Source organism: Rhinatrema bivittatum, chromosome 4 (genome assembly GCF_901001135.1).
Source record: "Rhinatrema bivittatum chromosome 4, aRhiBiv1.1, whole genome shotgun sequence".
NCBI classification, from domain to species: domain Eukaryota; kingdom Metazoa; phylum Chordata; class Amphibia; order Gymnophiona; family Rhinatrematidae; genus Rhinatrema; species Rhinatrema bivittatum.
The window spans coordinates 329208874-329232933 of NC_042618.1; the positions used below are offsets into that span (position 1 = coordinate 329208874).

Consider the following 24060-nt stretch of genomic DNA (forward strand, 5'->3'; position numbering starts at 1 on the left):
ACAGGCAGAGGTCAAATCCAGGCGGCTGTCAAACATAGTTGAAGTAACAGGCAGAGGTCAATACCAAGAAGACAGTCCAAATGGTACTACCTGGGGAGACGAAGGAATAGGAGGATGCTGGAACAAGACACTGGAACTGGAAGGCAAACTAGCTATCACAGCGTGATCAACCCAATTGCCTAGGCAAGGAAGTGGGGTCAGACCACTTTCTTTTAAGCAGCGATCAATCAGGGCGCGCCGCGGAGTTGGGTTCCACCCCTGACCCTTTAAGAGGCCGGGCGGTCCGCACGTGCTTGCCTAGGGGCGGGGCAGACGCCACGGTGGACCCCGAGCCTCGCCGTGAGGCCTGGTCCTGAGCGGGAGCGCAGGGGGACCGGAGACGCCGCAAGTTGGAAGCGGCTGTGGAGGGGACGTGCCCGGAGCTGGTAGAAGGCATAGCGAGGTGAGCAGGCCCAGCAACACCATTCTTTTTACCTGTGGGGATGGCTCAAAAACTTAAAAGGCAAATTCCCTTTTCAGTGGGTGAAAGAAGCAGTGAAATATTTAGATATATTGGTGGGATCAGATCACTCAGACTTATTCCGTTTAAATTACATGCTGCTTTTTAAGAAGTCGTGCGCCATGCCCTCTGGCTATTTAAAAACCATGCAGAGAAAAATCTTCTCTTTTATTTGAAAGAGAAGACCGCCAAGGGTTTCTAGAAATGTAATGTACCAAACCAAGCCAAATGGTGGCCTAGGGGTCCTGTGCAGTCTCCCATCTAAAAACAGTGGTAGACCTTCATAATAAAGTTAGATCTAAACAATGGGTGGTTATTGAGGAAGATATAATTCAAGATGGAAACATGAGGGATTTATTTTGGAAGCCCAGGAAAATTCTATATGATGCCCCACAAATATCACCCTGCACTGCCATCACATTGATGATATGGAGGTTATGGCAGCAATCACTGTTGGGTTCCCCGCAATATACTTTTTCCACTCCTATAAAGATTTGTGAAATTTTCCCTGCTGGGAAAGTAAAGTGTTCTAAATTTGGGCAGACAAAAGGTTAAATACGTTAGGACAGGCTTGGCGCGATCAAACAATAGCCCCTTCTGAGCTATTAATAGAAAAGTTCCATTTCACTGATAAAGATTTTTTTGCTTATATACAATTATGGCATTTTATGTCTAATAAAAAGATCCAAGAAGATTTATCCAAAGGAAAATCTCTCTTTGAAGGCTATTGTGAAAAGGCCCATATGTTAAAAGGAATAATTTCTAAGTTATATGTGCTGCTGAATAACACTAGCTGTACGAAAGTGGACTACATGAAGGCTTGGGAACGGGATTTAGCGCAGACTCTATCAGAGGGGGATTGGGATCTATGCTTTATGATGGTTGATCGCAGCTCTGTATATCAGCGCAAGTACAGGAAAACAGCTACAAAACTTTATATAGATGGCACATAACCCCAGTTAAGTTAAATAAGATGTAACCTTCTAGTAGCAAATATTGCTGGAGGAACTGTGGTATGGTGGGAGATTTCTTACACTTGGTGAGGGTGTCCTGCTATTCAACATCTTTGGACCCAAGTGGTGGGTTGGTTACAGGAATTGTTACACCTTCCTATAACATTTACTCCTTTGATAACTTTTGAATTTTCCCATAGACAAGGCATCTTCCCAACAACGCTTGATCATCCATGCCGCTATACTAGCAGTGAGGGGAGCCATAGCAAAAGAGTGGAAGAATGATAAGACACCCACCTTTAAAGCTGTAATCCTCAGACTGAAGTGGATTTATTACATGGAAAAACTGACCGCCTTAAGGCATGATAAAATGCAGAAATTTCAAGACATTTGGCAGTGCTACTGGCAATGGCTGAAATCGCAAACAGCATAGTTGCTTGAGGAAGGGCATGGGGTTACAAGAGGGATCATGATATACCAACTTTCTGTACAATTATTTGTTTTGGCTATTTATTTATTTATTTCTTAATTTTTCTTTACCGATGTTGGTGTATACCTTCACACCAGTTTACAATATTCCTTAAAATAAACATAAAATACATAAAAAAAACATAAAGTACAATATTTCATAAAAAAACAAAATGCGCTGAAAATTTAAACTGTTCATAATAAATAAATAAAATTTCAATCATAAAAATACTAAAATTATATAAAATTATATAACACATTAAAGTACTCAAATTTAAGAACGGAAATCATAAAAAAAATAAAATAAACTATGGCAAAATCCTAACTGGCTTCTACTTGAAATGCTTGTACATACAACCAGGTTTTCAGTGCTTTCTTAAACTCTTTTAAGTTACTTTGGAGCCTTAATTCAGTGGGTAATGAATTCCAAAGGCCTGGTCCCGCCAATGACACAGCCCTTTCCCTAACAGAAGTAAGTCTGGCAGTGGCGATAGAGGGAATTGTAAGAAGCCCTTTGCCAGCTGACCGCAGATTTCGTTGTGGGGTGTGAATGCGTATGACTGCATTCATCCAGTTTACTTGCTCTGCATAGACTGTTTTGTGTATTAGGTATAAAGTCTTATATTTAATTCTGAATTCGACTGGTAGCCAGTGTATATATGTGCTTTGTATCGATACCATATATCACATTTATAGACCTTTCCGTGTGGAGCTTCATATGTTGAAAAATTATATTTCCATAGGGGGGAAAAAGGGGGGAGGGGATATCTAGGGGGGTTTGGTAGTTAAAACTTAAAATACCACGGTGTGGGTGCAGCACAAATGAATACTAGGTCTCGACATGGAGGGAGTGCGGTGTGAGGATGTTATATTATACTTGTTTTATATGACTTATGGGGTACTGCTAGATCAGTAATGGTTGTTTACTGCTTTTATGTCGAAGGGTGAGCAATATCTGAAAGAGTGGAGGTGTTGGTGCTGCCCACTCCCGGGAACTCAGGCTATGGATGTGGAATCTCCTCGGTTTATCGTCTTCCTCCATCTTCTGCCATGTATTCACTTCTGCTCCCCTCAGTCTGCTTATGCGCCTTTCTCCCCCGACGGTCTTTTCCTTTCTTCGCCTTCCCCCCACAGGTTTCACACCTGGAACCGTCTGATATTCGGACCCAGACTGCAAACTTTGAGCCTGGGCTCTCTTTGCCATGGTTCGAATGGGTGGGCAACAGTGCACAGCTACATGGTAGCAACTTGAGCCACTGAGCTGTGAGAATGGATATCACGGTGGCAGCAGGACTCCTGAGTGGCAAAACTCTGTCCTTAAAGAGCCTTACTTGGTAGTAGAGATGGAAGCCGCTGGCTATCGCATGAACCCGCTATCAACTCAGCTGATCCTGCTCCTCTGCGAGCCTCCTAGTCAGCTGACTGCCCCAGCGATATCTATGTGGGACGGAAAATCTGATGCAGAAGCTGAAAGAAAAGCCAATGCATGGGCCAATGCTATCAAAGGAAGCAAAGTGAATGATCGAAGGAAGCGCCGATGAACCCAAAAGAGCCAACGTACCCAAAAGAACCAACCCTGGTGAAGAAAAGAGGAAGCTCAGTTCCTGGGACCCAGCCTTTAAATGGTATGCAGCGCCATCGGGCTATGACCACTGTCTCCATCCCACAATGTCACCCAGCACGACCTGCGCCCCCAAATGTCATCACTGCGCCGAACCAAGGTGCACCGATAGGATCAGGGACGACAGCGGCGACCCCTGACACAGCCCCCGAGAATCATTATTATGGTGGCAAGAAGGAGCGGATCCCCAGTGGCACCAGGTTACTTGTGGGTTCCGGCCCATTTGGACCGGGCCTGCGCATATTATCGCATATGTAGACATGATAGTATTTTAAAAGCCCTCACATATGATATACACATGTATTATAAAATATATCAAGAGGCAGGTGGCACCTTATAGACTAACCATTTTATTGAGGCATGAGCTTTCAAGGACAGAGTCCACTTCGTCAGATGTACCTGCCTCTTGTCATTTTTCCTACACCAGACTAACACAACTATCCCTCTAAAGAGCTTTATAAAATATGTGTATCTTTACCCTGCAATAAACGTAATTACTTACAAATACATGCAATGCATTGAAATACGTATATAAATGCATTGAACATGTGTACCTTTTCTAACCATTTAAAAAGTATATGTGTGTGTATTTTATGCGTGAAAGTAAAGTAGGACATATATAAGTCAGCTAATTTTAAAACATGCACATGTAAATGAAATTAATCAGATTACCAATTAGTCCAACAGTTCATCCAGTCCTTCTTCAGTTCGTCGAGACCTTCCTGGTTCTTCAGCCTGATGGCCCCCAGTTCACCAAGACTTCTCACACAGTCAGTACTACACAATAAACACGTTTATAAACACACCAGATAATTACTAGCTGTAAAAATACATGAGTAAGTTGCCAAATGTACGTCCATGTCTTTTAAAATAACTTATGCATTCCAGGACCCGCCCCGGAATGCCCTTAGACTGCCCCATTTTTAATGTGTGCATATATGCAAAGGAAAAGTGAAAACATGCTTGTTATTTTTGACTTGTTAAAATATGGAATATACGAGTAGAAGCTACTTCTGCGCATAAATGCAAATTTTTACACACGCAAACTTTTGAAAATTCAGCCTGTAATATTATAGTTGTAATTAGGGATGTGAATCGTGTCCTCGATCGTCTTAACGATCGATTTCGGCTGGGAGGGGGAGGGAATCGTATTGTTGCCGTTTGGGGGGGTAAAATATCGTGAAAAATCGTGAAAAATCTAAAAATCGCAAAACCGGCACATTAAAATCCCCTAAAACCCACCCCCGACCCTTTAAATTAAATCCCCCACCCTCCCGAACCCCCCCCAAATGAGTTAAATAACCTGCGGGTCCAGCGGCGGTCCGGAACGGCAGCGGACCGGAACGGGCTCCTGCTCCTGAATCTTGTTGTCTTCAGCCGGCGCCATTTTCCAAAATGGCGGCGGCCATAGACGAACACGATTGGACGGCAGGAGGTCCTTCCGGACCCCCGCTGGACTTTTGGCAAGTCTCGTGGGGGTCAGGAGGCCCCCCACAAGCTGGCCAAAAGTTCCTGGAGGTCCAGCGGGGGTCAGGGAGCGATTTCCCGCCGTGAATCGTTTTCGTACGGAAAATGGCGCCGGCCATACGCGTATGGCCGGCGCCATTTTCCGTACTCGACTGCAGGAGGTCGTTCAGCGAGGGTTCCGGCGCCTCGCTGAACGACCTCCTGCAGTCGATCTCCTGCCGGCGCCATTTTCCGTACGAAAACGATTCGCGGCGGGAAATCGCTCCCTGACCCCCGCTGGACCTCCAGGAACTTTTGGCCAGCTTGTGGGGGGCCTCCTGACCCCCACGAGACTTGCCAAAAGTCCAGCGGGGGTCCGGAAGGACCTCCTGCCGTCCAATCGTGTTCGTCTATGGCCGCCGCCATTTTTCGGTGCCATTTTGGAAAATGGCGCCGGCTGAAGACAACAAGATTCAGGAGCAGGAGCCCGTTCCGGACCGCTGCCGTTCCGGACCGCCGCTGGACCCACAGGTTATTTAACTCATTTGGGGGGGGTTCGGGAGGGTGGAGGATTTAATTTAAAGGGTCGGGGGTGGGTTTTAGGGGGTTTTAGTGTGCCGGCTCACGATTCTAACGATTTATAACGATAAATCGTTAGAATCTCTATTGTATTGTGTTCCATAACGGTTTAAGATGATATTAAAATTATCGGACGATAATTTTAATCGTCCTAAAACGATTCACATCCCTAGTTGTAATCATATTTCAGAGTTAAAATGGCTCTAGCCGGCCACTTACCAACTTATGCCCTTATCATGTGATGGGGCATAAGTTGATAAACATCCAGCCAGCACCATTTTCAAGCAGATGGCACAGGGCCTAGAGAATGCTCCTGGCCCCACCAGCCCATCAGGGATTGAGAGAAATAAGGGGGAGGGGCCGGTCAATTTTTACAAGGGGGTGAGGTTGGGAGGGATCTTCACTGCAAAATTGTAAAGATATTTTTCAATGTTTTTATTGCATTGGGGTTGCCTCTAGAGGCAGTCGTGGGGTGGAACCAGAGGGATCTCAGAATCCCTGAGTTGTTTTTTTTTTTTTACTTTTTGGGATGGGTGGGTTTTGGCTTTGGGGCACCATCAAGCATTATTATTTGGGGCAGTTAACGCTACTGTATATTTTCCAATGGTATTTTACGGCTGGAGAAAATACCACAGGGTTTACTAAACTATGATGTTTGGTACTGCAGTTTAGTGACCCCCGTGATATTTTACCTTCTGGGAAAATACCACAGTTTCCAGAAAAAAAGAGTGACCTACCAAAACACGCTGCATATTTTTGAATCCCCAAATGAAGCTCAGGCCTTCTTTAATGATCAGCTGGAGGCCTCTGAAGTGCAGTAGGGAGTGGAAGGTCGTGGCTGAAATGGAGAGTTTGTGGTGACAGGGTGATGTGAGAAGCTGGCTCAGAGAGGGAGAGGGGCCTGATCAGGAGAAAGACCAGTGTTTGTTGTTTTCTTTGATTGACTCCATAAAGGATTGGGGAATGTGAAACATTTTTTTTCTTTACTTTCACTCTCTTCCTCCTTCTTATACTTTGGCTCTCTGAGGAATGGGTAACGGGTAATGGGAAGTGAGGCCCCAACACATAGTACACGGCGCTGTAGGCTTAGGATTAAGCCAGTTACATTTTAATGTTTATGATTGGTAGGGTAGGTCTACAAGATAGGGGCAAGGGGGGGAGGGGGGAGGAGGGGAAAGGCTCATTATGGAGCAGATTGTGTAAACGAGGCATAACTGGATTGATGTCTATTCCACTAGGAGGAAGGGTTGGGACCTAGGCTGGGGGGTCCTGACTAGCCTTAAGAGAAGGCAACTAGATGATATGATCCTGCCTCTTGATATATTGCTATGTTGAATACAAGTGTTCGATGTGTTACCAGGAATGTGGGAGAGTTGAACTCAGTAACTAAATGATATAAATGTCTACAAACTCTGTGCAGGTGGGGTACACAGGTTGCTATGCTTCAGGAAACACACTTGGATTTAAATGAACATTGTAAATTGAAACGCCAGTGGGTGGGTGAAGTGTTCTCTTCACAGTCAGGAACAAAAAAGGCAGGAGAAGCTGCTCTTATAGGAAAGCAGGTAACCTTTCAAGATTCAAAGCTGATTACAGATAATAAAGGAAGATATCCACTAGTGGAGGGTTCCCTTTTTGGTAAACCTATTGGGCCGGATTTTAAAAAGGTTACGCGCGTCGGGCCTATTTTAAAAAGGCTCGGTGACGCACATAAGTCCCGGGGCTTTACTAAAGGGGTGGCCCGGGGGTGGGGCCAGAGGCCTGCCACACAGTAGCCATTGCCGCTGTGTTGAGGGATCACGTGCTGGCAGCCTGCCCAGAGGCAGGCGCAAAAGGTAAAATAAAACTTTTGGGGGGAGTTAGAGTAGGGCTAGGGGGAGGAAAGGTAAGGAGAAGGGGTGGGAAGGTCAGGCTAGGGGGAAGGGAACGAGGAAAGGCAGCGCGGCTCGGCGCGCGCTGCACCCCCTTGTGCGCGCCGACCCTTTATTTTATAACTTGCGTGCGCCGGGTAGCGCACGCATATGTACGCCCGTGCGCACCTTTTTAAAATCTTCCCCATTGTTTTTTGACCTATTTATGCCCCTAATGTTTATCTCCACTCTTTTTTTACACTAATTGCCACTCTTTTATTGCCATGCACTAATATTCCCATTGTGGTAGATTTTATAATATGCACGTGCGGCGTTATAAAATCAGGGGTTAGCGCACGCAAGGGCTGCGCTACCTTCCCCCGTTCCCTCCCCCCTAACCTGATCTTCCCACCCCTTCCCCTAACCTTTCCCCCCCCAGCCCTACTCTAACCCTGCCTCAAAAAATGTGTTTTACCTTTTACCCCTGCCTCCGGGTGGGCTCAAGTTGCGTGCACCGGCCAACTGCCGGCACGTGATCCCTGGCACAGCGGCAAATATGGCCACTGTTCCGGGAGCCTTACCCTGCCTCCGGACCGCCCCCACCCCTTTTTGCAAGCCCTGGGACTTAAACACGTCCCAGGGCTTTACGTGCGTCGCCGGGCCTTTTTAAAATAGGCCCGGCACGCGCAAGGCCGGTTACGCTCGTAAATCCTCCAAAAATCTGGCCCTTTGTGTTTGGGGGAGACTTTAACTATGTCCATAATCAGCAATTAGACCAATCTTCAGTAGTGGGCAGCCTGGCAATGAAATCAGGGAAATTTATGTCTGAAGGAACTAAAAAATTAAATTTCAGACCTATTAGTAAAAATTTGTAACTTATCATTAAAATCATCCATTGTACCTGAAGACTGGAGGATAGCAAATGTAACCCCAATATTTAAAAAGGGCTCCAGGGCGATCCGGGAAACTACAGACCGGTTAGCCTGACTTCAGTACCAGGAAAAATAGTGGAAAGTGTTCTAAACATCAAAATCACAGAACATATAGAAAGACATGGTTTAATGGAACAAAGTCAGCATGGCTTTACCCAGGGCAAGTCTTGCCTCACAAATCTGCTTCACTTTTTTGAAGGAGTTAATAAACATGTGGATAAAGGTGAACCAGTAGATATAGTATACTTGGATTTTCAGAAGGCGTTTGACAAAGTTCCTCATGAGAGGCTTCTAGGAAAAGTAAAAAGTCATGGGATAGGTGGCGATGTCCTTTCGTGGATTGCAAACTGGCTAAAAGACAGGAAACAGAGAGTAGGATTAAATGGGCAATTTTCTCAGTGGAAGGGAGTGGACAGTGGAGTGCCTCAGGGATCTGTATTGGGACCCTTACTGTTCAATATATTTATAAATGATCTGGAAAGAAATACGACGAGTGAGATAATCAAATTTGCAGATGACACAAAATTGTTCAGAGTAGTTAAATCACAAGCAGATTGTGATAAATTGCAGGAAGACCTTGTGAGACTGGAAAATTGGGCATCCAAATGGCAGATGAAATTTAATGTGGATAAGTGCACGGTGATGCATATAGGGAAAAATAACCCATGCTATAATTACACAATGTTGGGTTCCATATTAGGTGCTACAACCCAAGAAAGAGATCTAGGTGTCATAGTGGATAACACATTGAAATCGTCGGTGCAGTGTGCTGCGGCAGTCAAAAAAGCAAACAGAATGTTGGGAATTATTAGAAAAGGAATGATGAATAAAACGGAAAATGTCATAATGCCTCTGTATCGCTCCATGGTGAGACCGCACCTTGAATACTGTGTACAATTCTGGTCGCCGCATCTCAAAAAAGATATAATTGCGATGGAGAAGGTACAGAGAAGGGCTACCAAAATGATAAAGGGAATGGAACAACTCCCCTATGAGGAAAGACTAAAGAGGTTAGGACTTTTCAGCTTGGAGAAGAGACGACTGAGGTGGGATATGATAGAGGTGTTTAAAATCATGAGAGGTCTAGAACGGGTAGATGTGAATCGGTTATTTACTCTTTCGGATAGAAAGACTAGGGGGCACTCCATGAAGTTAGCATGGGGCACATTTAAAACTAATCGGAGAAAGTTCTTTTTTACTCAACGCACAATTAAACTCTGGAATTTGTTGCCAGAGAATGTGGTTCGTGCAGTTAGTATAGCTGTGTTTAAAAAAGGATTGGATAAGTTCTTGGAGGAGAAGTCCATTACCTGCTATTAAGTTCACTTAGAGAATAGCCACTGCCATTAGCAATGGTTACATGGAATAGACTTAGTTTTTGGGTACTTGCCAGGTTCTTATGGCCTGGATTGGCAACTGTTGGAAACAGGATGCTGGGCTTGATGGACCCTTGGTCTGACCCAGTATGGCATTTTCTTATGTTCTTAGGTTCTTATGTTCTTACAATCTGGATCTGATAGATGCTTGGAGGGCTTTGCACCCGATAGAGAGGGAATACACACGTCTCCAGAGCTCACAATACCCAGTCATGTATAGATTATATTCTGGTGAGCTAGGAGATTTTTTCACGAGTATTAGAGGCAAGGATCGGGCCCCTTATCTCAAATCATGGCCCAGTGTGGGTAGATCTGGAAGATTATTGGCAGTTCCCCAAATGATTTTACAGTGATCTGAGGTTTAGAGAGTATCTATTAAAGAAGTGGGAGGATTTTGTGTCTAACAATGTGGCTTATCGTGATTTGCCTATATTGTTTTGGGAGATTTCCAAAATGGTGTTACGGGGAGTTATTATTTCTTATAGCATAGCAAAGAAAAAGGCGCTGGCGGTGTCAATCCTAAATCTGGAAAAGCGCCTGGTTATGGATAAATGGAAATATGATCAAAAGACCAATGTGGTTAATAAGGCAGAATTCTTGGCAACACAGACTGCATTAAATACGTAATTACATCAGCAGGAAAAGGGATATTGTGTTTTAAATTCATGTTTCATCAATTTGGGAACAAGGTAAGTAGATCCTTGGCTAATCTGGCAAAAAATTGGGCGGGAACCAAATTTATCTCAGCATTAAGGGATAGCAGAGGTACCCTGGTACATTCAAGTAAGGAGATTAGCAGGGTGTTCAGGGAATATTACCAATCCCTGTATACAGCTATTCCGGGGGACACTCGGGACATTGATGCTTACCTGCAAACCAATGTGTTGCCTAAAATATCGAAACTCAGTTGGTCAAGTTGAATCAGCCCTTGCAGTTACAGGAGATTTTGGACCATTTTAATGGGGTTAAATTGTTGAAGGCACCAGGGTCTTATGGCTTTCCTCTGAATTCTATAAAATAATTGCTCAGCATATAGCACTTCCACTGGGAGAAATTTTTCAAGAAATTGATTGAGATGGGATATTTCCCATTAGCACCAAATAAAGCCATAATTTCTGTTTTGCCCAAGGGAGGCAGGGATTTGACATCTCCAACATCATATCATCTGATCTCTATTAAATTTTGATATCAAGCTGCTGGCTAAAATTATGGCCAATCACTTAGTTATATATATACATATATAAGAACATAAGAAATTGCCATGCTGGGTCAGACCAAGGGTCCACCAAGCCCAGCATCTTGTTTCCAACAGAGGCCAAACCAGGCCACAAGAACCTGGCAATTACCCAAACACTAAGAAGATCCCATGATACTGATGCAATTAATAGCAGTGGCTATTCCCTAAGTAAACGTGATTAATAGCCGTTAATGGACTTCTCCTCCAAGAACTTATCCAAACCTTTTTTGAACCCAGCTACACTAAGGGGCGGATTTTAAAAGGCCCGCGCACGTAAATCCTTCCAGATTTACGCGCACAGGGCCCTTGCACGCTGGTGCGCCTATTTTGCATAGGCCGCCGGTGCGCTTTCGAAAAGGGGCGGGAGGGGGCGTGTCCGGGACGTTCCCGAAACGACGCGGCGTTTCGGGGGCGTGCCCCGGCATTTCGGGGGCAGGCCCGGGGGCGTGGCGCCGGCCCGGGTGCGTGGTCGGGGCCTCCGGACCAGGGTCCGGAGGACGGAGCGGGGCTGCCAGCAGACGCACGCAAAGTTACGCCTGCTATCAGCAGGCGTAACTTTGCCGACAAAGGTAAGGGGGGGGTTTAGATAGGGCCGGGGGGGTGGGTTAGGTAGGGGAAGGGAGGGGAAGGTGGGGGGGAGGGCGAAGGAAAGTTCCCTCCGAGGCCGCTCCGAAATCGGAGCGGCCTCGGAGGGAACAGGCAGCTCGCGCTGGGCTCGGCGCACGCAGGTTGCACAAATGTGCACCCCCTTGCGCTCGCCGACCCCGGATTTTATAAGATACGCGCGTATCTTATAAAATCCAGCGTACTTTTGTTCGCGCCTGATGCGCGAACAAAAGTACGAGCTCGCGTATTTTTTAGAAATCTGCCCCTAACTGCACTAACCACATCCTCTGGCAACAAATTCCAGAGCTTTATTTTGCGTTGAGTGAAAAAGAATTTTCTACGATTAGTCTTAAATGTGCTACTTGCTAACTTCATGGAGTGCCCCCTAGTCCTTCTATTATTCGGAAGTGTAAATAACTGAGTCACATCTACTCGTTCAAGACCTCTCATGATCTTAAAGACCTCTATCATATCCCCCTTCAGCCGTCTCTTCTCCAAGCTGACAGTTATACCGTCATTAATTAGTGAAGTTTTGTCCCCAGATAGCATAATGTGACCAATGTCTGCAAAATAATTGCGTCAATATAGTGGAATCACAGTCAGCAGCTACAGTCGCTGTTGCTCAGCCTTGACTCAGAGAAAGCCTTTGACAGGCTTGAATGGAACTTTCTGTTCCAGACGCTACAGGCTTTTGGAATAGGGGGATTTTTTGTTCAAGTTCTTAGGGCTTTATATAGTGACCCACAGGTGGTTGTATATGTCAATGGCTATATGTCTTACAGCATTCACCTGGGCCAAGGTATGAGGCAAGGCTGCCCTTGTTGTTTATTTTGGCTTTGGAACCTTTACTATGCCAAATTTGGGAAAATAGGCATATTCAGGGAATATGCATTGGGTGTGAGCCCACTTCAGAATTTGTTAGCGGTTTTTGCGGACGACATACTTTTGCATGTGGCAAATCCAGTAAACTGTTTGAAAATCTTAATGGAAGAACTTACTCAGTATGGCCGATTAGCAGGCTTACAGCTTGAAAAATCAGAGGCCTTGCCAGTTTTGCAGCAGGAGCGCTGCTTATGGGGTAATGATTTCTCTCATGCATTGCGCAGATGAATTATTTATGCATTTGGGGATAATGTTGCATATGTATCCCCCGAAAATGTATAAATTAAATTTTCAAAAGTTTCTGGGAGCCACAAAAATCTTATTACATAATTGGAAGGATTTTCTCTTGTCTTTAGCAGGCAAAATTAATCTTTTCCAAATGCTCATTTTGCCTAAATGGCTATATTTTTTCCAAACGTTTTCTTGTGAAAAAAGATGTGGAGAAATTTGATAAATTGCTGAGAGAGTATCTGTGGAGAAATGGAAAATCAAGAATCACATTAACTAAACTAATGGTAAAATGGGATAAAGAGGGTTTAGGGTTGGCAGATCTGAAGTTGTACAACATTGCATGTAATGTGCGGCATGTGGCCGATTAGCTCCTAGACATGCAATTTCATATCCCCCTAACTCTGGTGAGGAAATATTTTTCTCCCTTAAGTCCGGGGTTTTTTTTACATGCTTCCTTGCCATCTTTGCCTGATAATATTAGACATAGCAGCTTAGATATACCATTGGTTCGCACCTGAAGATATGTGTGTTCCTTCTTGGGGTTACAACCTTCAGTTTCTCAATTCTTGCCTTATCTAGGTAACACACACTTTTTGCTGGGTTCTCAAAACCAGGTTTTGCTATTTGGGCTGAACAGGGCCTGCGAGTGATAGCATAACTAATAGATAAGGAAGGGCATACAAAACCATTTCATGATTTACTTAATAGAATTTGACTTAGACCAGAAACACTATTTTTCGTACCTGCAAGCACGGCATTACATATATGCAATAGGAATAAAAGATTGGACTCAGGAAAACAGGGAGTTTTTGTCCGAAATATTTCATACAGAAGATCCAGTCTGTCTTACAATTTCTTTTTTTGTATTGGGTAATGATGGAGAACAAGGTACTAAAGCAGGATGGGAAGTTAAAACAAGGCTGGGTAAGGGAATTTGATTTTAATCTTACAGAGGAGCAATATGCGCAACGCTTTAAGAGGTTACCCTCCATCACATGTAATGTTGAACTTAGGGAAACAATATACATTTTTAATGAGATACTATATCCTGCAGAAATTAGCATGTATGATGCATTTCACTGACTCAGCCCTGTGCATTAAGGGGTAGATTTTTAAAAAATACTCGCGCAAGTCCATATGCGTGAGCTACCCGACTCGCACACACGGACATGCGATTTTATAACATGCGCATGCTGGTGCACGCATGTTATAAAATCGGGGGCGGCGCACCCAAGGGAGGGCACAGTTGAGCTAAATTCGCACGGCGGTGCATCATCAGCCTTCCCTCCCAGTCTGCTCCAATTAAGGAGCGGACTGGGAGGGATCTTCCCTACCACCTACCTTAACCTCCTTTCCCCTTCCCCTTCCCCTCTCCTCCCCACCCCCTAAATGTTTCCTACCTTCGTTTTTTTTGGGTTTTTTTTTAGTTCTGGAGCAGAAGCAACTTGCACGCACTGGCCAACTGTTGGTGTGCACTCCCCCGGCACAGCAGCAAATGGCCGCTGTACCAGCACCTCCCCTCCCCGCCCCCCAGACTGCTCCTCTCTGCCCCCCCGGACTGCCACCTTTTCAGGCCCTGGCTCTTACTTGCGTACCGGGGTTTATGCGTGTGGCTGGGCCCGTTTGAAAATTGGCCCGGCGCTCGTAAACCCCGGGATTTACGCGCGCCGGGATTTTAAAATCCGGCCGTAAATATAGATCTTCCCCAGGAACCTTGAAACATCAATTTTGGCAATGTCCGTGTATCATTATATATTGGGAAAAAATAATTATGTATATTCATAGAGTGACACAAATCTGGTTACATCTCTGTCCTAAAGTACTCCTTTTTGATATTCTGACTGGCATTGCTCCTGGCCGTAAAGATGTGAGACTTTGGTTCTGTAAAATTTTATTGTTAGCTTAAAAAGTGATCCTGCAGTACTGGATGAGAGAGGATGCACCAACTATAACCCACTGGAGGAATTTGATGCATATCACTTGGGTATATGAGAAATATATTGAACAGACTGATCTTCTACGAAAGGGCAAGACATTTTTGCAGATATGGGACCTTATATCTTCAATCATTACGACCTAGAGCTCAGTGATGTTCTGAATGACCCTTGGAATGTGGATGCTTTGCCGGGGATGGGGTGGGCTGGGGTGAGGGGAGGGAGGGATGCTGTTAGAGTGGGAAAGACCTTCTGGAGAGTAGGGGCACTGGGAAGAACCCCACCAGTGTTCCCGTTTTGTTTAGTAAAATTTGCTCATGTGTTTTTGCAGTTGGAAAATTAATTAAAAATGATTTAAACATAATAAATGACCCACTAAATTTGTACCTAAGGTGACTGGGCTGCAGTGACTTGCAAAGGGGGGATTTGAACTCTGGCTTCTCTGGTTTACAGCCGGCAGCTCTCACCACTAGGTTACTCCTCTCTCACCATTCCCATATGCTGTTATATGTGTTCTTTTAAAATATGCAGACAGATTTAGAATGGAGGTTCCCCTTGTTTTGTGATTGTTGGGAGAAACCCTTAGGGGAAGATTTTAAAACCTGCGCGCGGGAGCAGATTTGTTCACGCAACCCAGCGCGAACAAATCTACGTCCGATTTTATAACATGCGCGCATGTTATAAAATCCAGGGTTGGTGCACGCAAGGGGGTGCACAATTGCGCAACTTGCACGCACCGAGCCACGCAGTCTGCCTCCGTTCCCTCCACCCCCCACACCTTCCCCTACCTAACCCGCCCCCCCCAGCCCTACCTAGACCCCCCCCCCACTTACCTTTGTTGAAGAAGTTACGCTTGCCTCCTGGCTGGTGTAACTTACACGTGCCGGCCAACGGCCGGCCCGCAATCCCGGGCACAGCAGCAAATGGCCGCTGTGCCTGGAGGCTCAGGCCCCGCCCCTTTGTGCAAGCCCTGGGACATTCGCACGTCCCGGGGCTTGCGTGCACTGCCGAGCCTATGCAAGATAGGCTCAGCACTCGCAGGGGCAGCTTTTCGGGGGTTACGCGCGTATCGTACGCGCGTAACCCTTTGAAAATCTGCCCCTTAGTATAGACATTCCCATGCCCATTCATTTTTTAAGGAAAAATTCTTCTCTTCGCAAGCTGCTGTACAAATCATAAAGAAAATTTGACAAGAGAGATTCTGCATCCCTGAGGTAGCTGCATGTATGTTTATGAAATATTATAACTTCAAAGCGCATTGTGCAAACAGCAATACACAACTTGAAATTATTATTTGGAGTGTAAAGACAAATTATTCTTGCCAGCTTCTGAAAGCGTCTTTTGTTGGCGGACCTCTGCTGATAGCAACTGCATTGCCTGATGCTTTGTAGGAAAGGCTCTTTTATTGGGAAAGATAAAATTAAGGAACTAAAAACAAATTCAGGAGGGGCAGGGGTAAGTGAGTAAAGACTTCTAACCTGTATCCAATTATTTCATTTATTTTGATTTCTAGAACATCTTAGTCTAACTCAAAACAGCTTACAATGCAAATAAAATATAACTACTCAGGAAGCATGGCTAGCCAAGGGACGTGTACTGTGATAAATATTTTGCATGAGCTTGTGTACATTTTGTGTGTGAGCATGTGTGGAAGTTAATACAATAAAAAATAGAATGAAAGGTCTTTAGGGAATTTGCTACACTCCCCAGTTCTTTTGTCCATAATTGTGAGCTTCTCCTCTGGGTGCCACCCATCTAGCTGCCTTCTGACCTCCCCCTTCCTGAGCCTCTTGGTTCCCTGGTATGTTGGAAGATGAAATCTCTGGTGACGACCAGTGCCGTGTTAAATTCTGATACACTTAGGGGTCCAATTATGGTTTTTTAGTTGGACTTTGATCAGAATGGAAATTTTCCACATAGTGGACTATCCTGTCTGTACTATTTTTATCAGACATGATTAAAAGCTGCCTCTCTGTTTTCCTCCCCTCCCCCAGTCCATGGTTAGCTAATGAGTCTGTGTTCACTGTCATAGCTTATAGAGTTCTAACAGCTTTGTTTTCTTGGTAATTCACAAGGTCTCTTGTGCCTTTAATAAAAAAAAAAAAAAAAGAACAAAATAAAATACAAAGGATTTGTCAAAATACCAAAGGGGAAAAGTAAATTTGCCAAGCGCTCTCTGAAGACGGTGCTGTGGCTGTCTTTAATTTTTCTCCTGTGGTGCTCATCAAGCATTTCTTTCCTTCCTCTAGGCCGAGTTTCCTTCTTCACCTCTGGGTCAGAAAACCTCCACCATGTGGAAAAGGTTCGCTGGGGCACACGCTACGCCATCACCATCTCCTTCACCTGCAATCCTGCTCATGGCATCGAGGACCCGTCCTTTACATGACCCGCCTCGCAGCTGGGGAGGCCATGCTCTGAGAGACACTCTGCGGAAGGAACGCCAACAATTACTTATAGCCACTTATGGGAGGAAAACCTGTTAGAATTCAGTCAGATTTTTCAGAACCAATGATTTTATTTTTGGTTATACCATTCCTTTTTTTTTTTTTCTTTAATTTTCTGTTTATCATCCCCTGCAAGATTATTTCCTCATCCCCTTTATCGTCCTCTGTCATTTTCTTAGTTTTCTTTCACTTATAAACCAAGTACTGCGTTGGCCTCCTTTGACCGAGACTGCAGAATTCATCTGCCTCCAGGCCGCTTCCAGTGCAGTTCCTTTACCAGGCAGCAAGTGTCGCTATAAGAGCTATACTCCCATTAAGGGCTCTGAGCTCTGCTTTAGCTGGGCGTCTACCACAGGAAGAGCAACCTAACCTGAGAACTGAACCCAGCTCCATACTGAGAGCATTCGCCCAGCCCCTTTCCATAACTCTGTGCATGGAGTTTTCCTCTTTAATGCTGTGAACAGTACCTAAAGGCCACACTTCTTTTTGTACATTTGTTATACTTTTCTTGTGTTCAAACTGACTTTCTCTAGATAATAGCAATGAAGTCTCACAATTACTACCATTTAATAAAAATGCTGGTGTTTAAGCATGGTGGCAAAATGCACAGTGGATTAGAACAAAAATGTGTGGTTATTCTTATCTAAAAAAAAAAAAAGCTGTAGTATAATGAATTAGTGAACCATGATTTTTGCTTGTGGATAGCATGAGATGTTACCAGTAATAGAACTGGACTGAAGAAGTAAGGGGAACTTGTGCTGAAGGCCGTAAAGTATCTTGGGATGGAAACCAAAGGCCTTCAAGCCCTATTCAAGCTGTTAACATTGTCTTTAGTGCTAATGAGTTTGGAAGGTAAAATGCAACCTTCTGCTATTCCAAAGCATCTGTTTTAGCCAAACAATATTTAGGGGAACTAGAGTTAGTAGGATAACAAACGCATCCGAAATAATTAGGGGTTCATACTATTCTTAATTGCCTGTCAGTTTAAACACCAGATATTAGACATTAGGATGCATAATTATATTATTCTAGTATGATAATGTTAACAATACCTCTACAACCTTGAGTGCCATTGCAGTTCTAAAAGGTTTACTATTCTATTTGTAAAATATTTTTGTAATACAAAATCTAGATTCTGAGATGGAATCTGCAGATGTTCAATTTGATTTGTGATGTCATCAAGTACTGTTGAAGTTGCCATACCATTGTTTGGAAATGATAATGTCATCGACATGCTGTTGTCTAATATAACAGTCAGGGCAGGATGGAGTAAGCATTTTTCCCATCGATATATTTGAACTAGCAAGATGAACAACACTTTTTTCTCCCTACTTTCTTTCCATATATGCTACCTCTACTATGGTCACAATCTTTCATGGAAATGCTCCAAATAATATGTGTCCCAGCCAGAAGAACCTAGTGGAAACATTCTGTTCTTTCTCAAGGATTGCATTCTAGTTAAGAGAGTGGGCTTGATATAGAAGGTTAGCTTCATGTTCCATTATTATTCATAAACCTTGTCATTTGTATAGACATGCTTTGAACAGGTACATTATAATTTTACAGCTTCAGAATTTGTACAGAGGGTATACCCAATTAAAAAGGAAAACAAAACGTAAAAAAGAAACAATGCAGCTTATAAACATCCTTAGCATGATTATATTTTCTTGGCTTGAATTAACTTGATCAATGCAAACAATTTGTTCTCTTGTACGGTCATCAGTTTTAATCTTTTTTTTTTCCCCTCAAGAGTAAAGAAAATAATCTATTTAAGTCACAGTTCAAAATAAGTACTATATCATTTTGAAACTAAATCCACCGTTACGTTTTCCAAAGCACCAAATGTTCAGCACATACCTAGGAAAGAAAAACTGCAGTGAGTTTGTCTACTGAGTGTAGCAGTATGGTCAAATGTCTTGGATTTCATTCTGTAATCTGGCCTCCACACTATTGGGGGATATTTGGAGGTTTTTCCCCAAATTTCTCTTCATGCAAAAGAAAAAAAATTTCTGGTAGAAAATACAAATATTTATGAAGGCTTAGCAAAATAATCTTTGTGTTGCCTGGGGCTGCAAGAATAAGTTTTATATACAAATTTCTGAAATAGCAGCCTCCCCTCCTCACCTAGAGCTGTATTTTTTATTATTTTTATTCAGATGTTTTGGGAAATACTTTTCTTAAGATATGTTCATAAATTCCAAATTTGGGTAAATCTGAGCACTGGCTTCAGAAAGCAGGGAACAAGTGCATGCAAAAATCATCATAGGGATTAGCAATCAAGTCCTTATGTTGCAACACCCAGATCAAACCTGTGCTGCTCTAAGTTGTCCCAAAAAAGGTGTAAATAAGAACATAAGAACATAAATTTTATTCATCACTTCTGCCATTCTCGAATTGCTGGACCTGTTGACATAAGCTGTGAATTTTCCTAATAAAACCTCACATTAAAAATATGGCATCCAACAAAGTTCTTGTCGAGAGAATGAGTTATCTTTGTTGTTGTCTGCATTCCCTTTCAATCTTTTGGTTGATGAACAATGAAGCTAATATGAGAAAGCAGTGGGCAGCGTGCCAGCAAGAACACCAAGTAGCAAAACCAGCAAGGATTCTTTCCACTAGCCTGAAGTTGTAATTAAGGATGAGCAAATTGTCATGTCTGATAATTAAACTGCAGTATTGGATGGCATGAAACTTTAAGAACAGAATTAAAACCCTAGGGAGGTCAACTTCTGCTTTGAATCTAGCAGGTTGTTTTAACTGTGAGACTGCAACTTTGATTTAAATTCTGGCCCCTCATGCATGCCAGACATCCTCCTGTATGCTGTATGGCCTCCTGCCATTGCTTAACTTACTACATCACCGACAGAAGTCAAAAGCTGATGCTTCATAGTTATGAACCAGAGCATAAACTGGTGCTGGCTTGAGGCACCAATAATGAAGAGAGAATTATGTAGCAGGTATTTAAGAAAAATCGTCCCATCCAATTTAAGCTGCACAGTGAAACAAAAAGCCAGGAAAAGTCCTAGGGGTATTATAAGCTTCTCTGATGAGACCGATATTTCTTCAGGGAGAAACAGAATTTAAGAGCCCTAAATTTGAAACAATCTTTCACTAATTAGGATGGGGGGTCCCTGGATTGCCAAGAGAGTCAGGAGTGCCAGGAAAGAGATAGGTGAAGATGAAGTGAGACCATGCTGCAGAAGACTCCAGTGTTATGTAATAAATTTTAATAGTTCATCTAGCCCTTAATGAGAACTGGGTCTGGATATGCTGAGGGAAGTTGCAGCAGTGGCTGGCCTTTCCAGTATAAGCATGGGATTCATTGCTACATCAGATATTTTTTAAAAATTAATACATTCTGTGCTGCTTGGAAGCTCGAGACATGGCTGAATTTGGTGTAGTGGATGAGTGGTTAGAACAGTGGGCTGTGGACCAGGTAAAGCCAATATTCAAATCCTGCTGCTGCTGCTTGTGACCTTGGGCATGTTACTTTTCCCTCCAGTGCCTCAAGTACAACAGACTGTGAGCTCTCTGGGGACAGAGATATACCTGCAATACCTGAATGTAATCTGTTTTGAAGTGCTGGAAAAAGCGGAATAATAATCAAATAAATAAATGTGTTTGCAGAGCCCTTACAAAGAAATTCAGTTGCAGGGGCCAATGTTTGAAAGTTATAGATAGAGATGGAAAGGTAAAAAAGAATCGCAAGGCTTTTATCCAAATAGATATAAAAGCTGTATAGTTGGGTAAAAAAAACTGATGAGTTGGGGACAACTAGGCAGAAGTCGGTTCTATGTGAAGTTGGTTTGATCTATTCTATTGGGCAGCTCTGACTGGAAACAGTAGTAGCCAGAGATGTTCTGGAGAAGTATCAGTGTAGGTCTACAGATAGTATTATGGCTAAAACTTATCTTCAGGGGTTGGGAGGCAGGGCTTCAACTGAATGATCCGCAAAAGCATTTTCTTTAAATTTTTTAACCTAGTTTAGTTTGGTTACTTGATTAATTGCCATATCTTACATTAGTAATTCAAAGCAATGTACAATCCAAAAAAAATTTGCTAACAGTAGTTCAGCTAAGAAAGTAATAGAACATATACATAAACAATAAAACATATCAGACATAATAGATATAAATCAATGAACTAAAACAACATGATACATAAACAAATAAAACAGCATGTAAAAATAAGTTAAAACAAAATTTGATAAAACAGTAAGATATAAAATAAAAATAAAGCATTTCAGATTAAAAAAGACTCAGCAGTAGTACTAGTCAGCACAATGAAAATAAAGGAACACCAACCAAAAGGGACTAGCACCCAAAGACCTTATATTGTTGCAAATGCTTGTGCAAACAGGAATGCTTGAAAGGCTTGCCTACATTTTAAGTAATCTTTTTCTAGGTACTCAGCAAGGTACTCAGCAAGTAGCAAACAATTCTAGATGCTAGGGCCAAGATAAGAGAAACTAGATTCTCTGGTAGTCTCCAACCTTATTTCCCTAGGTGTTATCAACAGTTCTTGCTTACAGAAATGGAGCATATGAACTGGATAATATGGAAGAATGAATTCAGCAAGATATCTATTTATTTATTTATTTATTTAACATATTTCTATACCGGACTTCATGAATGGGATTCATATCAGTCCAAACAAGAAGGCCGAAACGAGCAAAGTTACATAAAACAAGGGTATTGAACTTGGGAGCTATAGTAGCTGGGAAGTAAGCAGAAAGGAGTAGTACATATAGATCAAGAAATTAGTGAACATTAGTGAACATTCAGTTCCTTGAGCTGAGTCTGATGATAAATTTGTGTTAGTGGAAGGCTTGGAGGAAAAGCCATGTCTTAAGTTTTCTTCGAAAGGTAAGGAGGCAGGGTTCCAGTCTTAGGTTGGTCGGTAGTTTATTCCAAAGGACTGGGCCAGCTGTCCTTTGTAAGATATGTAATGTAAGATATGGAGGAATGCCCCATATCTTTGTAAGATATCTAATGTAAGATATCTTATCTTACATTAAGATAAGATATCTTAAGTAATTAATTAAGCTAAGTCAATTAATTAATTAATTAGGCAACTAAGGTATCTTAATTAATTAATTACGATTAAGATAAGATATCTTACATTAGATTAAGATAATGTAAGAATGCCCCATATCTTTGTAAGATATCTAATGTAAGATATGGAGGAATGCCCCATCAAACAACCAATTTTAAATAGGATAATGAGTTTCGTGGGTCAGACAGACTGGGCTGGGATTTCCCCCAGCAGGAGTAGGGCCAGACTGATTCTTCTGAGGGACGTAACTAGAACTGGATAGGCCGAGTCTAGGAGCATGGCTGGAGCTAGAACACAGCACAGGCTGGGAGCTGGGGCATGGTACAGGCTGGGACTGAGGGCAAACAGGAGTGTATTCAGGCAGGGCTGAAGCCACAGACTGGAATTAAAGGTAGGCTGGGTCCAGAAGACAAGGGCAAAGCCGGGACTGGAAACAGGGACTGGGCAGGACAAGACTAGACATAGACTGGACAAGGACTAGAACAAGCAACAATAAACAGGAAGCCCAAACAGGGCAGAAGGCTGGCTAGGCAAACCTAGAAGGCCACATAGCAAGTGAAAGAGGCCCGGAAAGCCACAGTAGCATAGAAACATGATGGCAGAAAAAGTCTGCCCATCTGTCCAACTAATTTAGCATTATAATTTTTATCACTTCCTTATTGATCACTTGAATTTATCCCATGGGTTCTTGAATTCAGATACTATTTTTGTTTCCATCACTTCCACTGAGAGTTTGTCCCCTTTCAACCTCATCTCATTACACCTCATTCTAGAGCCTCCTTTCCATTGAAAAAGGTTCACCTCCTGTACATGGAAACCTTTGAGATATTTGAATGCTCTATCATATCTCCCCTATTTCGCCTTTCCTCTAGGGTATACATGTTTAGATCTTTAAGTCTATCCCCTTATGTTCTAGAACAAAAACCACGAACCATTTTTTAGTAGCCACCCTCTGGACCAACTCCATCCTATTTATATCCTTTTGAAGGTACGGTCTCCAGAATTGTATATAGTATTCCAAGTGAGGTCTCGCCAGGGGCCTACACAGGTCAATATTAACATCTTTTTTCTGTTGATCATTCCTCTCCCTATACAGCCAAGCATCTTTCTTGCTATTACTGTCACTTTATCCACCTGTTTGGCCACTTTAAGATCATCAAATACAATTACCCCCAGATCCTGTTCTTCCTCTGTGCTAAGCAAAGTAAGGAGGCTTGGAAGGCCACAGAGAAAGGCAGGAGGCCTAGGAGGGTCCAAAGCAGGAAAGCAAGGCAAGGAAGCACAAATGGCCAGGTCAAGGAGCCAAGGTGATTCAAAGAGACAAGGAGGGAATGGACAGGCTGGGTTAAGTAGGACTGGAACTGCTGTGTCATGTGATCAGTGAGGAGGTGGCTAAAGCAGCTGTGAGAGAGGTTCCCTGATGACCTCTGCTGGCAGGGAGGCTGTGCAGTCAGCAGAACTGTGACAATGAGCAGATACAGGTAACCAATGAAGTGCATAGAGGAGTGGTGTAACGTGATCATATTTACTGTTTTCAAAGAAAGGGGCAGTGTTTCGAATTACCTGAAGCCTGTTAATTTGAGTTTTACAGAAACCACAAAAAAGGGCATCACAGTAGTCAATATAACTAATAATGAGATAAAGAGTGAGTTTTTAAGATGTCTGTAATCATGAAATGATCTCAATCACCACATGAACTGTTAAAAGAAAAAAAGATGACTTTGAGATGTGTGAAATACATGCAGAGAATTTTAAAGAGGAGTCAGTGCACTCCTAAGTGGTCAAAACTTCTCTCACTTGGATGGAGTTTACGTCCATAATGGGAGATGGTAGCAATAATGTAATAAGTTGCCTATAAACCATAAAGCTTCTTCAGACTTATCCGGATTTACTTTGAGTTTAAACTGTCATTACTAAGTTGCAATTTCAGAGAGACAGCGATTTAAA

General features: G+C 43.0%; 1 protein-coding gene across 1 annotated transcript in view; it reads left to right on the top strand.

The window, feature by feature from the left end:
* OGFOD3 (2-oxoglutarate and iron dependent oxygenase domain containing 3) overlaps positions 1-17768 on the top strand; it is a 294571-nt gene extending 276803 nt beyond the window's left edge. Inside the window, exon 9 of the mRNA XM_029600370.1 lies at positions 16864-17768. Within this exon, the coding sequence (XP_029456230.1) occupies positions 16864-17000 (137 nt within the window). The 3' untranslated portion in view covers positions 17001-17768. The remainder of the gene's footprint in view (positions 1-16863) is intronic.
* Positions 17769-24060: the final 6292 nt, after the last annotated feature.